Consider the following 17,631-nt stretch of genomic DNA (forward strand, 5'->3'; position numbering starts at 1 on the left):
AAAAATCGATATAACAACTGAATGGCGTCACTCGTTCCTAAAATCAAACCAGACAAAAATACAATCTTGTTTCTTTGTTGTATTCTGCAAATGAGCTGTAAATGTTGCCCCGTATCTTCAGAGGAGAATCAGATGAAAATTCAGTGGCGAAGAGGAAAAGGCAAATCGATACACTGAAAGTGTTCAATGATAAGTGAGTGTAAACATAACATTTTAGAGCGTTGGAATTGTTATTGTTCTGTTGGCTAATCCAAATACTTTTTCAGTGTCATAGAATTACAGGAAGATGTGGAATATAAAGTAAATTTTTCCGCTGGTGGTCAAATTATGGCCATAATTGCTACTCTACCTCCAGATTTTCCTCATGAGAATCCTATTTTGAAAGTGTTCCCTCCTGTAACACATCCTTGGGTGAATGATCAGGGACTTATTACTGGCGCGCCTGGACTTCTAAATGTAATTTCTCCTTTCTACTGAACTTTCGCTTACCCATTTAATGCATTTTCTCATGTTTGTTTTATCTAGTTTACAGTACATTCTGACTTGGGTAGAGTCGTTCAAGCAATAATTAGAGAATTTGAAAAGAAACCTCCGCCCCTAGTCATGTTGGGAAGCCATCAGGAAGGCTATAATTTATCTCAGCAACCGACCTCGACACCTCCGCATTCCACTTCATCTCCTCCGCCTCCACCTGCACCACCTTCTCCTACACCGCCAATGGGAATGTTGTCACGTAATAATGAGGTACTTCACCGGTGTAAGAAATGAGTTAGCATATTTTAAAGGAGATTGATTCAATACAAGGAATTGTTTATAGGGTATACCCGGTTCATCACGACGCATCAATTCAATTTTCCCGGACCTTGTGTCAGTGCCGACTTCGGAATTGCAGCGATTGTGGGAGAATGAAGACAGATTGGAAGAGGCAGTACTTGGTCTTCCAGAAATTCTTCAATTACAAGCCACTGTCGATGAGCTAATGGCCAGGAACGAAGAGATTGCGCGTAATTATTGATTGTTTGCCTTGTCCTTACCTTGTAAATAACATATTAATTATGATAATAGCTTGCACGTGAAATAAGATTACCAAATCCTCCTTACAAAATTTAAGAGGTATTGATGTAGAATGTAAGATTTTACATAGGACGATTGTAGAACATTAGTATAAAAGTTCATAAGCCAAAGTAGGCATTCATAAATCAGCATAAGTGTGATTTAAGTAATTACTTAATTGCTTTAAGTAAAATTCGCAAATATCGTCATAAAACAGTGTATCATCTTTATTTTGGTGCATTTTTGGTCTTCTGTTAACAGTGTGTCTGTTTCAAAGTTAGTTGTAGAAATTGAGTAAATTTTAGTGCCATAAAATTTTAAGGATTCCCTTCCATGACCTTTGGCATCAGGGACGGATCCATGATTTCTTCCTGGGGGGGCACTAGCAAGGCCGTATCCAAGATTTTGTTCTGGGGGTACAAGGATATCTAGCAATGCAAAACGAACGCAATGATAATGGGACCGTATTAATAATCTTGCAAATTTTGAAGGGTCTGGGGGGGTGGCACGTGCCTCCTCCCCCCCCTCCCCCCTAGGTCCGCCTATGAATGGCATTGATCCTGTGGGGACATGACCACCTCCCCCATATTTTGACACAAAGTATATGTCCCCTGAGAGAATTTAATGAGATTATTATGAATCAGTGTAAATGGGGGAAAAATCCTTTAAAATCACGATTTCCTTGATTTTTTTTTCTGGAGGAGGGCTCCTAGACTCCCCTTCTATTGGAAGCTATGCCATACCCCCATGACCTCCCAGAAGTCTCTCCCCCAAAAAGTGTTTCTGCAATAGATGCCAATGTTCATTACCATTACATTTATCAATTTATTTAAGGACAGGGTTTTTTTTTCTGTAATGCATTTTTTCTTGTATTTTCTTATAAATTCAACAGTAATAAAGTTTATTTAATTAAAGTAGAAGATTTGTTCCGTTTTACTGCTGACTTCATCAGGTCATTTAATAAAAAGATTCTATGGTGTTTGAAAAAATAAAAATTAAATGGTCGCAAGACCAATTCAATACCGCCAAGGCAAAAACACTCAACAATTGCCCATCAATCAAATCCGCTCATCTAGTAGCCCTAGAAGTACTAGATGAGCAGATTTGATTCGTTGGGCGATTGTTGAGTGTATGTGCAGTGGAGGCACCAACTTGCATTACAGGAAATTGTAAAGTGAGATGCGAGAATGTAAAAAAAAGACTTGCAAGTGATATTTTCAAAATCCCTCTTGATTGAAAAACAGTAGTTCTTATTCTAGGGCATGTCCAGTATTTCCATGAATGAAAGCTATTTGGGAGCCTGAAAAATATTTTCTGTTGCTATCAAATATTCTTCTCTTGTACCTGTCTAAAATTATTGCTTTTTAAAGGCATTTTTATGTTTCACTATTTCAGGGGAAACTCTTTCCAAACAGCCCCTACTTGAGAGTTTGAAACAAAGTGTGATAGAGAAACTGGAAACTGTAGCTACTCTTAAAGAAACATATGAGTCTTTGAGTCAGAAATATCAAAAAATATCAGAAATGTACTCTCCACCTCAAATTAAGGTAATATTTTTCACCCCACCGACAATCAAACTTCGTGTACTATTTTAAATCATGATATTATTGAAGGCTTTTTGAAATTCCATTTTATAGGAGGCTATGTGGCAAGCTGCTACGAAGAGTGACGAAGAAAGTGAGCGTGTTGCAGAGGAGTTTTTAAATGGAGAACTTGATGTAGAGCAATTCTTAGACTTGTACATTGAGAAAAGAATGGTATGTAAAATTTGTTAATGCTGATTTAGCGATTAAGTGAATCATTAGCATAAGTGTAATTCTTCCCTTATTCATTCAAACGTCCCTTGTAATAGGAAGCATGGTAGTTGGTTCAAATGCATAACCTAGTTTACCTTTTTTTTGTACACAGTGGGCATTAATCCAAGCCTATTATTTTAACCTGAATGACTTTAAAAAGTTGCTAAAATGCTTTCAAGGGTGGTGTGAAAAATTTCCAAATCACACATCCAAGTTGTGTTACTTCTGAATAGATGTGAATGGTGCTAACTTTAAAAATGAATAAATTTTTCATATTCAATAAATACTACTGGTTGCTCTTAGAATTTCTCACTGATCATTCGGTGAGCAGACCATCTCTCACCGTCCCACCCCCCTGGATGGGACTGCTTACCATGTAATCACTAATGAGTAGCTGCCATTTTCCTGATCATATTCAGAGGTACACTCCTCTGAGCATGTGTCTAAGTATTGCCATTACCTCTGAGATCGATTAGTGTTTCTTGCTCTTATGAATACTGATAAAAGTTGCAAAACAGAAATTTTTCTTATCGGTACCTCTCTGTGGCGTATTTGTATCTCAGAAATTCTTAAATATATTTTACATAAAAATTCAATACTTTTTTTACAATAAAATAATGAACGATGGTTATCACATTTCAGAATCAATCTTAAATTTATGTTTGGAATTATGATTTATTTTATGGTGATCTCACTTATAGTGATACTATGTACTACTTAATTTTTATTATTCTAGCAGCTTGTCACCATTATGGTGGCAAGTTTTATCAGGTATTTTAGAATTAAGTTTTTGGATGCTTCATTTCCATGTGGTTTTGATAGATTCATAGAATATGGTGACAGGAATTATTCAATGGCATTGTACTTTCTTCGACTGTGATTATTTCTATAGCTTCAGAACAAGTATATAGTTTCTAGTTTGCAATAAAATCCACTCCATATTACAATGTGTATGTCCAGAATAACTTAAGCTTGCTGCATATTTTTTACCTCACTGTTGCATATTTGCTTTGTATACCCCGAATAAATCCCTGATCCTCCAGTTCCTAATGACAAACCTGAGTTCAAGCATTCGGCTGTAATGCTGACTGGACATCCAGCGTGATGATGGTTTACTTGGTACCATGTCTTGGTACTGTGGAATATGAGGAGCTTGAAGTTGTATTATTGTTTTTTGTTTTTGCAGCTCAGTCATTCAAGGAGAATTAAAGAGGAAAAACTTAGCCAGCAGCTTTTAGCTTTGCAAAAAGCTAGTTATTGATGCCCTTAAACTTCTTACCAAGTTAATTTTATATGTTGATCTCCACTTGATGGCCATTCCAAGCAACTCAGCAAGACCAAAAAGTGTGGTCCGGAGCTAGTGTGATTGAGGTTTGGAAATGTTTTATGAATAATGGTGTTGTTATTTTGGCTGAGGGATCTGTTTGCTGAAATACCACTAACTTTCTTTCATTTCATTTTACAGGCTATACATACTTTCTCTACTTGTGTGAAAGCTTTCCATCCATTTTAATAGTTCATAATTTATCAAAGTAGTCTTGCAGGAACAGAATATTCTCATCGTGAGACTGCTCATAATCTGGCAAAATACATTATATGTTGGTGAAATTCACTTCCTCTCTGTCATTTCGATAGCAATATGAAAAACAACCCTCATAAAATTTGACAATGTGTATTGTGCTCATCAAATTAAATCTATTCATTGCAAAGTGACTAACTACAGTATGTGTAAATCTTTTAGGGTTGACTTAGCAGGCTAACTTGGAATTGTGTGTTTGGCACAGTTAATGTTATGAACTATGTTAGGATTGTCCTTTATATATAAACTGTCGGAATTGGCCTTAATTTATAAACTGGCCGCAAAGCTGTAAGTCAAATGTGTTTACCTTTTGCATTTTCATCTGATGTGCACCATTCAGTATTTTGTAATTGAATTAATTTCTTATTTTAACATTTATGTGAATCTTCTTTAATTGGGGAAAGTTTAAAGGACATCGGAGGTATTTCTAATAGTCAATTTAAAAATTATGGATATATATTTAGGATTTCTATCACTTGTATCAATTAGTGGAAATTATGTCGATGTTGCATATGAATTGTCTCCATGATGTTTCAGTTAACTGGTTCTTAATTTTTATGAGAAAATTCTTTGAGGCCTGTAAGTGGCTATGAATTTCTTTATCATCTGTGCATGGTTCCTTCAATTTCAGAGTTAGAGGTAGAATGCATATCATAAGCTCTGAATGCATACATATAAGCATAATAAGTTAGTGGTCCTGAGACATTGGACTTTAGTTCCATTATTCATGCCATCAGGGGTAAATGTCCTTATGAATTATTGTACTTTTGTAAAATATTGTAAACAGTGAACTGATTTTGTAAGTTAGTTGTATTTATTTAATTTTGGATATGAAAAGTAATATTTATATGCCCCATAAGATTGGAATAAGGATATATTGTATGGGATTCTTCTCAAAGCAATAAACTGTTTTTTTTTTCCTTAATTTCTTGATTTTAATTTCTATCAAGTTACAAATCATTAGAATTTGAGTTCTTCCTCAGGAAAATGGGGTGTGGTGGGTTGAGCATTGGGCCTCAGAACAAAATACATATCAACTGCTCAATTCCACTTCTCACACATTCCATTCCATCACATTAACCTTTAGGGCACCTCTTCTTAAAACATTATGGTACAATCAGTACAATCTTCTGATAAGGACCGACATTATATGAGCATTAGAATGCTCCAGGAGCTTTAAAGGTGGCTTGTGCCCTTTGTCTGCAACTCTACCATCACTGATATCATCAGGTTAAAACAATTGTGAATTCTTCCCAATGACTTTCAAAACTTGATGTGGTGGTATTGCTCCCTTATTTTTGTTTGTAGTGGTACAGAAATGGAAGACTTATGTTCTTGGAATGTAAGCATGTAATTGAGTTATTGATTACTGACAGGAATCTGATCTTTGATATTGGAGGTCAATCATGGATCAAATGAAGCAACATAGCTTCCTGGATAGTGATGATGGAAGTTTTTTTTGGAAGAGTGCTTTATAAAAGCCATTTAGAATGTTTGATACTGGAAAGATTTTCTGAAGAAGAAATCTATTATCAGTACAGTAACTACCTATATACATATGTATTTTCAATCTGAATTTTAATTCATTTTGCCATTTCTGTGGTTTAATTAGTATATTCCATTTAACAAAAAAAAAACGGATTATAAAAGCTTTGCCCTGAATTTGTTGGGTAATCATATTCCACAGGGAGTCTACTAAGCGCTAACATTCCAACTTCCCAAATTTTCAAGAAGTGTAGGTGGTTTCAAAATGAGCTGTGCCAACTAGGGTTATTTCTTAAATTGCCGAATGGTTTTACTCTAATTCAGTACATCACAAAATAAGGTGGACACAAGAGTACCTATTGTTGCCTGTTTGTAGCATTTGCAGCCTGTATTTCTCATAATTTAATTTTAATGTTGGAATAAAACCAAATGATTTAATTCCAACTTATCTTTGCTTAAGGCCAATGTTCTTGGTTTGTATCATTATGCGCTCCAACCTCACAATTTCAATGGCATTTCCATAAATTTCTAATGTTTATAATTTAATTATGAGAGGTTTTTCATAACCAAATTTAAAGTTATATGACATGATATATCTCCATCCGGAAATTTTAGTGGGCCCTTAACTCATTACGATTTTCATGCCGTTTCAGCAATAAAATAGTAAGGGTATGAACCACTTCTATTGAATGAAAATGAACCGCGGTAGACCGTGATATGTGTTACAAGAGATTAACAAAAGAATACTAAGTGAATGATGCTATAAGCTACTACACTATAAACCAACACCGAGTAGCTTAAGCTGAAAAGTGCTACTATTTTCCCCCATATCCTTCCAACACATGAATGTAAGTATATCTAATTTTGAAGAAACCTTTCCGCCGATAAACAGTTTCATAATGAAATATCTCTCCTTTGGCTGTTTTGATGCTGCTTGTGTGATTACAATTTTAAGTCTTCTAAAACTTACCCTTCTTAGTTATTAGTTAATCTTTTAACCATTACTATAAATTAATATCACGAGGAACCCATTCATCGCTAGATAATATAGACGGTGAACCTCAGTGCATTCATGTTACATACTCACAGATCACAAACATTCACAAATTTGCAAACTTTCGGGCTTTCGGGTTCACCGCGCCGCGCTGGAAAACATGAAATAAGCGAAAAGCGCCAGATTTAAGACAACGAATAGCGAAGCGAAGTGCGAGCCACCGAGCGGTGAACTGCGGTGCTGCTAAGAATAAAAATTGTTAATGTATAAACATACTGCCGGATATTGTAAATGTTTTAAATCGACCTGACTAATATGAGTAAAAATGTCACTGAATACGCTCTATCGATGCTGAGAAACCTCCCTCGTGTTTGCTTAGCGAATTTAAGAGACAACCCGGGAGCTTATCGAAAAGTGAGTAATTTATCTCAAAATATGCTCATTTATAACAAAACGCTCCGATTCCAAACATATTCTCTTATTTCCAGCCCAAACGAGGAAGAGCTCAACACGGAGGAGACAAACATGGGGCTGGAAATAAGGGTTCAGGGCAAAGGCAGAATTACATGAGATTAGGTTATGAAACTGGAAATAATCCGTTTTACCTGCGGTTTCCTCAGGAACCTTACTACAAGGGTCATCAGTAAGTAAATCATATGTAAAAATATATCCGAGTCAATGTAATAACTCTTCTATATCTTGTTATCTTTTTCCTTATAGCTTACGAAGAGAGTATCCACCAATATCTCTGTTAAAGCTGCAGAAATTAATAGATACAAATAGGATTGACCCCTCGAAGCCAATTGATATCACGGATATTTGCAACACGGGTCTTCTTACTTTATTCCCCGACCAAAGGCAAGGCGGATTCCAGCTGACTGATGAGGTGATGTTGGAGAAATAGAAAATTTTTACCTCATTTCAATATTTCTGGTGATGATAAAAATGATTAAACATGATCTCCTATTTCTCCAGATTCTTTGTTCTTTACAATAGAAAGTTTTTGTGTGTACGCATGCCTATAGTAATGTCATTTTATACGTTTCCCGTATTGAAATTACCTTGTGTTGGAAATGGAAGTTATTTCTACCATTTCCTTAGAAAAATCACTTAAAATTTGGGGTTAAAACTTCTTGAAAACTATTTCATAAGTGGCAGATTCTGGACACTGAAAAGAAAAATTAGGCCTAAATTCTATCTTTCTTTCCTTCACATTCCAGGGTGCTGATTCATTTAAGGCCAAAGTAAATATTGAAGTGCAATGGGCCTCTGAACCAGCCATAGCAGCGATTGAACGAAATGGTGGTGTTATAACTTTGGCATACTATGATGCACATTCATTGTTTGCTGCTATTAATCCTCAAAAATTCTTCAAAAAAGGTAAATTCATCTTATTTGTACACACCAGAGAAAAGGTTAAATGTGGAGGTAAAATTTGAGGTGGATTATTGATGTAAAATTTTAACTAAAAAATTCTACAAACCACCCACTTGCTAAACATAATCACTGAATGTAAGCGAAAAATATAAACTCATCAGAAGTTAATTTGTCCCCATTCATTGCAATTCCTGTAAAGGGAGGTTTTTCTTCCTTCGCAGCATTGGCAACACTTTCTTGTGCTTGTGGTAAAATATCCGATTCACTTTGTACAATAGGCTTTACTCATGTGCATGGAAAGAGATCTTTAAGTGTATACTAGGGTGTGGCTTATTTTTTAATTTTCTTAGATTCTTGATTTCAAGCTTTTGAATGGAGAGTAGAATTAATATGCTTAAATGCTCGAATCATGGTCAACCACTCACGACCGCTCGTAAATTGGACGTACAGTTAGTCCTCTTCCTACACATATTCGATTTACGAACTTTCAGAGGTACTAACATTAAAAAATTTCAAATTTCGAAACTGGCACCTTTCGATTTAGCTGATGAGGTGCGGTTTGATGTAGAGGAACTTGCCTTTTGAGCATAATCTGAATAAAGTATCATTGAATCAGGTGTGAAGTTAGAACTGTTCTGAGTTTCTCCCATTCCTCCTTACCGTTGAGAGCGATTTTTTCGGCTCTGGCTGCATCGCTTGCCCAGCTAGATCAATTCATCACAATCGTGAGTTAGTTAGCACACATTTGTGATGCAGTGTTGCATTCTGCAGGATAAATGTACGCCTGTAGCCTTGCATACAGTCCGGCCAGTGAGAGTTGTCCCATGACAGCGCAAAAGAAGGAGCCGAGAACCCATCACCAGCACGGTTTGCTGCCAATCACTGCCCCCAAAATGCACCACATACCCTCGTCTAGTCATACAACGTTGTCACATGCATAACAATCACCAAAACAAGCCCTTTCTTCGAATCTCCAAAAGAAGGGATTCTTCTTTTGGGTCCTTCACGCTCGTCGTCCCTTCCGGCTCCTTCCCTCACGGAACCTTACAAGTGAGGTAGGCGATTCGCTTCCTTACCTGGCAACCTTGCACCCTACCCCGACCTAAACCCTTCTGCCTGTCATCAGACAACTCTTGGCAGCCGGACTGTAGGTTTATCAGCTTACGAACAAGGTCTTAGAACGGAACGCATCTTGTTCGAATATCAAGGACTTACTGTATTCAGGAAGATATCAATCCTCGATTGCATCATGCCACATTCTTCTGTTGAGAAATGAATTTTGAAATGAAATGAAAGAAAATGAAAAAAAAATGAAATGAATTTTCTTGTTTTTATATATTTGCAGGTAATTTATTTGCTTATAGTATGCAATTTTTTATACGATTCCTAAAAGAAATGTTCATATGAACAGAGTTGTTACGAAACTCCGGTTTTTCAGTCTGGTGAACTTCGTATTAATGAGTCTACTGTAATTGTTGAAATATTTTCACAAAATTATTGAATGGTTTTTTTCCCATTATTTTTTTCTCAAACTTTCTTGAATATTTTGGGGCAAACCAATTTCCCAAGCAAATTTTTTCCACTCTCTATATTTCACCTTTAAACCAAGCTATTGTATTTTTTTAGGTGTACCCATTCCTAGACGAATGCTGCCTCATAATGATGATTTGGCAGTCCAGTACTCTGAGGCAGTTAATCGAGGGTATTTAGCAGACCCAGAAAAGGTAAGACTCATTTGTAACTGGGGAGATATGGGAGATTAGCATTTAATAGTAAATAATAAAACTTTAATGTCCACAAATCAAATGTCAATGTGATGCATTTTATTGCTCTGCCGTCAATATCAGAAACACTGCTGCCTCATAATTATGGTCCTCAACTTGTGGATGGCCTCAGTTATAGGATTTAAAGAGTTGTCTCCATGGTAATGCATTGTCATCGAAACACATTAGAGGAAAGGAAAAAATAAAATGGTCTTAAGTTTAGGGACAGTTTTATTATTTATTACTGAGAAGGTGAACTCTGTTTCAGCCTTGAAGACTTTTTTTTCAAGTCATTGATTGGTTACCTGTTGGTTTAGTATAATATGGCTGGTTGATTGAAGTATAGGCTATGTGTATGCATTAATATAAATTGGTTGCCACCCAGGGCAGCCCCATTCCCACGTAGCACAAAATACCTTCTAGATGTCTACAAAATATCTAGAACGTCTTCAGCTAATGTCTGGAAAATATCTTGTAATATCTTCTAGATATCTGAATGTCCGCTTTCTGATATCTACAAGATATGATGAAAATATAATATTTTTCGGTATAACAAGAGTATATTTTCAACTGAAAGCCTACTGGAGGAGCAGGAGGTCATGGTGGGGTGCCTTCTGGGGATTCTTCCTGAATATTGGGACCTCTCTGGCATTCACTTCTTTCAAATGGGGGTTTCCTCCTCCGAGATATTAGATAATGTTATTGTGTTATGCTCTTTCAGTGTCTTAAAATTTAACAAGAAATGTGAATTCTTTAAAATCAACATAACTCATATTCAGTACATATCTGAAAGACATTAACTTGAGCCAAAAATCATTGCTTTAGAACAATTGCAAGCAGAAATTTAAGACAATATTTTTAACTTTTTCCCTACTAAAGACGTAAATATATGTGTAAACGTTTCCTGACCCAGGAGATGAAAGCCGTATATTTCCGTCTGAGATTTTCCTGGCCAAGAGAACGAAAGCCATATATACGTTTTCTAGCTCTCCCCCTTTTATGATGGTTGCGGGGAATTTTGGCAAAAAATTCTACATATTCATTGATGTACAGTATAAAGTAGTGGTCACTTTCAGCTGACACAGTTATTATGTTCCCATTTAAGTATACCGGGAGTAGCCACGGTGATAACTTTTTACGGAGTCACCCGCAATGCACAAATAGTGCGAAAAATCCACAGAGGAAAAATCATTCGCTTTGACCGGGATTCGAACCCGGATCCTTCGATTTCCGGCCGAGTGCTTTAGCCAGTTAAGCTACCGAGGCATCATTCTCCCCTGTGGAAATTTGTGGACAATACCGGACAAGGTGGTAGAGACTGCTGAGCATAGGATGCAACTAGCAGTCAGGGTCGTGCGCATGGCGCCACAGCCGGAGAGCAAAGCCCGAACTTTGAACACTAGAGGTGTTTGCTCTGGACTTATTTAAGTATACCGGGACTAGCCACGATGATAACTTTTTACGGAGTCACCCACAATGCACAAATAGTGCGAAAAATCCACAGAGGAAAAATCATTCGCCTTGACCGGGATTCGAACCCGGATCCCTCGATTTCCGGCCGAGTGCTTTAGCCAGTTAAGCTACCGAGGCGTCATTCTCCCCTGTGGAAATTTGTGGACAATACCGGACAAGGTGGTAGAGACTGCTGAGCATAGGATGCAACTAGCAGTCAGGGTCGTGCGCATGGCGCCACAGCCGGAGAGCAAAGCCCGAACTTTGAACACTAGAGGTGTTTGCTCTGGACTTATTTAAGTATACCGGGACTAGCCACGGTGATAACTTTTTACGGAGTCACCCACAATGCGCAAATAGTGCGAAAAATCCACAGAGGAAAAATCATTCGCCTTGACCGGGACCTTGCTCTCCAGCTCCGGCTTGCTTGACCTTGCTCTCGGGCTGTGGTACCATGCGCACGACCTGGACTGCTAGTCGCATCATATGCTCAGCAGTCCCTACCACCTTGTCCGGTATAGTCCACAAATTTCCACAGGGGAGAATGACGCCTCGGTAGCTTAACTGGCTAAAGCACTCGGCCGGAAATCGAGGGATCCGGGTTCGAATCCCGGTCAAGGCGAATGATATTTCCTCTGTGGATTTTTCGCATTATGTTCCCATGTAATTTTTTGCTAAATGGTCCATACTTACTAACCTGTTATTAGCGAAGCGACTAGTAGAATGGACGCTATTTTGTTCATCAGGAATATAGGGACCAGTGTTTGAATTAGCTACCAGTCCCACCGGTCAGTTGCAATAGTATCAGCTGAATGTGATATCTGATATCACTTTTTTGACAACATCTCTTGAATTTAATGAGTTGCAATGTTTCACTGGCTACAATCAGCTGATGCTACTGTTGAATACATAACATATATGTATAGTGAATAAATATATATATTTATGCATGTTATCTCACGCCATAGATACTACATACTGGACTACATAGTCCTATATGTAATGAAGATGAGATGAAGTTACTTGTTGATGATTTTTTTTGTTTTCAAACAATTCTCTGTGATTTATTCCTAGGTATCTTGGGAGAGGTATGTGCTGGCTCAGAAGTATGGTTACTCATTACCTCGCCTTGAAGATGACCCTGATTATGAAATGTTAATGCAGAGAAAGGATCCTAGGCAAATATTTTTTGGCCTAGAACCTGGGTGGATTGTTAATTTGGTTGATAAGACTATTCTAAAACCAAAGAGTGTTGAACTAGAAACCTTTTACAGGTCATAAATAGAACTCAGTTTTTGATTATGTTTTGAGTGAAATAATTCGTATGTTAAGATGAAAATGATTTCATTGAATTTTATGTTAAAATAAAATGGAGAGTGATGTAAGAGATTAAAATGCTGTTTTCTCTACGTCCTGTATTAATTTCTGTTGGAGAAAATTTGTGGTAACCAAACAAGTTTGAGTAAATACAATGCATGCCCTACCTGATCATGTCAGTACCATAATATGGCTGGCTTATGGACAGCATTAATAGAACAGGGATTACATAATTTTTTTATATTGAACTAGCAGGCCCAGCTTCTTCCTCAATAGTTTGTTTTCCATGTATTGCTAAAATTATATCCCAACATAACTCTCATGTTCCTATTCCATCTACAAATGGCAGTAGCAAAATATTTTTATGACATAATTTACACTTCCACCGATTGATTTCATTCATCAGACATTTCACCCAGTCAGCGGTGGCGGAACACCAATGGAGTGGACCAACACACAATATTGACTTTGACAACGCCTCTCTTCTGAACAAAGAAGGCCGCTACTACCCAAGAATAATCAGGGAGGCAATTGAAAACGACAAAGACCTTCAACCGTGAAGACGGCTACAATCTTGCCAGCGCGTGGAAAAGGGTCTTCAAAGATCCTGACCAATCAGGGCACACCTCCACAAAAAAGGCTGCAAATTGGGTGTATATAAGATGAACAACTTTCTGCATCAACACTTCAGTGGACCTGAGGAAGCCAACTGGAACGTTGGCAAAATATTGTCCTACAAAATGGATAAACGCGGAAGAATACCCAGAAAAATCACCAGATATCATCATAATCTCCGCGGAAGCCTATTTGGAAACTTTAGAAAAAAATAAACATTTGTGCAAACATAATTGCTCAAATATGCTATATGGTGCATTGAAGAAGAGGGTTGTGGTTGTACCAATAGGTGTTTTGCACAAGCATTATCAACCAATGGGTATGTGCAAATTACAGTGAAAGTATGAATGAAATCTTAAGCTTTTGACCAAAATGTAAGTTATTATCAGCCAATATTTTAGAATCTTATTCCATACCCATGCAATATTGGTCAATAAAAAATTATCATAAATTGTTCAACAAAGCTTGGAAAAAAGGCTAATTTTTATCCAAAGTGTAAACAGTCACTGCAACAAAAATATTGATCACTGTGGTACTTATGATAAAATTTCTCGGGAAAAATTATCATAGATAATTACATCCAATTTGGATAGCCTAATTGGGCTGCATGATACTCTCTAACCCAAAAAAGTACATCAGGCACCCAATTGTCACTCAAAATGCTAGACGACAGGAGATATTCCACACTTTGTGTTACTACAGAAAGATGCCAAAGATTCCCAGGGTTCCTGAAGCCAGTCATGAGGAAGGTTTCAGGAGTGAGGGGAAGGCAATGCCCATTTCTAATCTCACTACCGAGAAGAGAACATCTGGATTAGACACCAAATAAGGAAGGGAAGCATGCTAGTCAACACTGAGGAGAGAAATCCCAAGGACAAACCTAGGATGGAGTTCTAGGCCAACTGGAGAGGGAATTAAGGCTGCTCCACATCAGAGCTGTGGATATGACTGGCACAAGCTCAGAACAGATAACTAACCTCAACTTAACTTCCCCTTGATAGCTGAAGAGAGATAAGATGCCTAATAAAAATAAAAAGACCCTGTCACAACATGATCCACTCACATAATATCGTAGGTTCACAATGAAGAGAAACACCAACAGTCAAGCATTCATGGGCTGGACTGGAAAGAATTCGACAACAAGTCAACAGAAATGGTAAATTATTTCACCAACTAGGGCAACTTGTTCAGACATTTATGCATATGTACCTGGAGAGTATCACCAGTTTAAATGAAAATGAATTCTGAAATTTGAACAGAAGGGGTGCTGTCCTGATGCCTTGGAAAATTTAGAATACAGAATGAAATTAGGGGAAACTTTAAAAGATTAATGAGCTTCTAAAACTATCACCTGTAATTCATTGTCAACGTCATTCAAGTCTAACCTTGGATAGCAATACCACGAGTCCCTCTTATCAGCATTTATTCTGATGCAGTATTTCTTGGTCGAGTTTATAGCCTTTTCTTAACACTCTTAAGGACTATACTATCAATGTGCTGAAACAAATTGTGCAACATGAACTGCACACACAAAAAAAGCACTTCTGTTTAGGAAGAGGTGAAATTTATTCTATCAAAAGGGAGCTCCATGTGCTATAAATAGCAAGTGTGAATGAATAAGAGATTTCATTCAGATTTATCAGCAACCCCTTTGATTAAAAAATTAACTTCCTGAATAAATTTAAAATATCACTGAATTCAATTTTATGCATACAGATAATAAGATATTGTAAACTGCATATGGTCATAGGCAAGGATAAGCACTGTAGGCTACGAAATTCTATTGCTGAAAAAATATTTAAGCATAACAAGATCAATTACTGTAGTTGGTCTAGTTAAATTATGCCCAATTGTATGGCACTTACCAGGAAAAGATTGGTTTTATACATATTAAATCATGAAATATACCATTTTTATCATACTTTCTTATTATGTACAAGAGCATCAAGATGGAAACTAACAAAATGTTTTACAAAATACAAATAATTTTTCATAAAAAGTTTCCATTCCAGTAACATGCTACAATACATAAATTATAAGTATTTTAAAAGTACATTGAGTCATACAAATGAGGTATTTACATACCAAATCAATGCTAATTAATTCAAAATTACCTGATAAAAATTTGAAATGGCACTTAGTGTGAAACTCATATCATGACTTGTACAATTTGGCCAATGAGTTAATAACATATCTGCCATAATGAAAAAAAAATAATTACGTGTTATGGGTTTGGCTGGATAAATTTTTGTGCAACCAGGCAACTTGCATGTGATAGAGAGATCAAACTACCCATTTTTTTTAAGTAAGGGGCGTACAATGGCCAATAAACCTCACAAAATTAAATATTACATTTTTTAAGCTACAAGACTTGATTTAATTATTACTTTGGCTAGAGCAAAGCTAACATAACAATTAGCCAGCACTGCTTTAATGGAGTTAATACACACGCCCACTGCACCCAAGTTCTATTAAAAAAAATAAAACCATGATGTACGTACTTCCATGACGAATGGAGCATGTTAATTACTTTCAAAATTCCTAGTCAATAAGAAAGAAAGCAAACTAGACTTTTGCAATGGCATAATATAAAATTGCACATGAAGCTCACAACAAGTACCACCATCACTGGAATTTGCAACAGAAAGACCTCTCTTATCCAACATATATACAAATTTATAAATAGACATTTGATTATGATATATTAATTATAGATCTTTGATTCATATTTCCAACACGCAACAATAATGCCAAAGTTACCACAACAAAAAACTACACTCTTGAACAAACAAGTTGGTAATTCTTTTTTGTTTTTTTTTTAGCCTCATAACATTTTCCGCCACTTCAATAAAAACTCCTTCACAAGCAAACTGATAACAACTGTGTGAGTTCATATATAACTTTACTCCATTAGTGAGCAAATGACCAATGCTCAACATTAGTCATCACCTCCTCTAACCCACGTATCTAAAATTGCTTGAAGTCACCCCTTAATGCATACTTCTCTTACAAAATAGTTATTAAAGCCAAGAGGAAATAGAAATTATGACTGGCATTGAGGGATGGCTTTGAGGAATGAAAAATAAATTAGAAATACCTTACAAAAAGATAGGGACAAGTGAAGTGATGAAAACATAGTAGACTGGTATCACCACAAAGCAGACAACGTCCCACAAGGAGAAGAGAGATAATAGGATGTTCTTATAAGCCCCACTGATAAATGCACTGGATATTAATTGCTGTTTTTTCTTAAATAGCACGACAAGAGAGAATGTCCATCCTCACCTCTCACTCATCATTCGTGAAACTTATATATGTACATTAATATCTCAATCACTTCCTTATGAATGAGTGCTGAATAACAGCTACCTCTTGAGTTTATCACAGGATACTTCATTACCAACTTGAAATTTTTTTTACTGATCCATTCTGACATGCCATTTTCTTCTCTGACATCACGAGCATTATCAAACTGGCTTTGGATTATGAACAGCAAAAAAATTTCAATGCCCCTCCCTCCTAAACATGCCTCACAATTCACAATCCCATTTCCAGAGAAGATAGCCACACTTAACCATAATGAGGAAATAAAAGTTTAAGAGTTGGAGAGATATCTATATTATGGCCAAGCTATTAGCTATTGACGCAAAGAGTATGCTATTCCCAGAGAGGATGGCAGTCACTCCCAATCCCTCCTACTTCAGTCCGCACAAAGTTAATCTCAACCCCAACACACATGATAATTCAGCTGCCTCATCACACTGATAGACGAGAAGGAAGAAAGATGAAAAATCGAAACTCCTTGACTCAACAATCTGAAGAATTCCCATGATTTTCTCCACTGGAATTTGAATTTTGATTCAATGACGGAAGGGGTGATGACGTTGGAGACGAAGTCTTCTTGGCAGCTCTTGTTAATCTGTCGAGTTCAGCTGCAGCATCAGATCTCATCGCCATAGCAGAAGCTTTGTCAGGAGCTGCCAAGGGACTTGATGTTGATGACAATAAATGGTGATGATGCATAGAACTACTTCCGCCACTGAGACCCACACCAGAACCAGCTTGCAAATCTGTGAAAAGAGAAGTTACTTCTGCTCAAATGACCCAAAATATAACACTAATTTTGGTAAATAGACTCAGATGGAGGATATAACAGCCATAATTAAAACATTGATTACTACTAACACCAGTCATAAAAAC

General features: G+C 36.8%; 3 protein-coding genes across 4 annotated transcripts in view; 2 read left to right on the top strand and 1 right to left on the bottom strand.

Annotated features, from left to right (window-relative positions):
• The first annotated feature begins 3 nt into the window (after window positions 1-3).
• Window positions 4-5,353, top strand: LOC124165366 (vacuolar protein sorting-associated protein 37A). The gene is made up of 8 exons (XM_046542742.1): window positions 4-193; window positions 267-456; window positions 526-744; window positions 818-1,004; window positions 2,449-2,600; window positions 2,691-2,810; window positions 4,036-4,220; window positions 4,315-5,353. Exons 1-7 carry the CDS (start codon window positions 102-104, stop codon window positions 4,108-4,110), a joined length of 1,035 nt encoding a protein of 344 aa, XP_046398698.1. The 5' UTR covers window positions 4-101; the 3' UTR covers window positions 4,111-4,220; window positions 4,315-5,353.
• A 1,732-nt stretch (window positions 5,354-7,085) lies between these two features.
• On the top strand, window positions 7,086-12,908 carry LOC124165714 (39S ribosomal protein L15, mitochondrial). Its single transcript, XM_046543200.1, has 6 exons — window positions 7,086-7,321; window positions 7,396-7,550; window positions 7,628-7,793; window positions 8,128-8,287; window positions 9,911-10,008; window positions 12,574-12,908. Exons 1-6 carry the CDS (start codon window positions 7,223-7,225, stop codon window positions 12,778-12,780), a joined length of 885 nt encoding a protein of 294 aa, XP_046399156.1. The 5' UTR covers window positions 7,086-7,222; the 3' UTR covers window positions 12,781-12,908.
• A 2,413-nt stretch (window positions 12,909-15,321) lies between these two features.
• Window positions 15,322-17,631, bottom strand: part of LOC124165142 (cytoplasmic dynein 1 light intermediate chain 2) — a 34,080-nt gene continuing 31,770 nt past the window's right edge. The window contains exon 11 of one of the 2 annotated variants that reach the window (XM_046542446.1): window positions 15,322-17,501. In XM_046542446.1, coding sequence (XP_046398402.1) covers window positions 17,239-17,501 — 263 coding nt within the window. In that variant the 3' untranslated portion in view covers window positions 15,322-17,238. The remainder of the gene's footprint in view (window positions 17,502-17,631) is intronic. The other variant, XM_046542448.1, reaches the window with a different exon arrangement.

The sequence above is a fragment of the Ischnura elegans genome, chromosome 9 (assembly GCF_921293095.1).
Source record: "Ischnura elegans chromosome 9, ioIscEleg1.1, whole genome shotgun sequence".
Taxonomy (NCBI): Eukaryota; Metazoa; Arthropoda; class Insecta; order Odonata; family Coenagrionidae; genus Ischnura; species Ischnura elegans.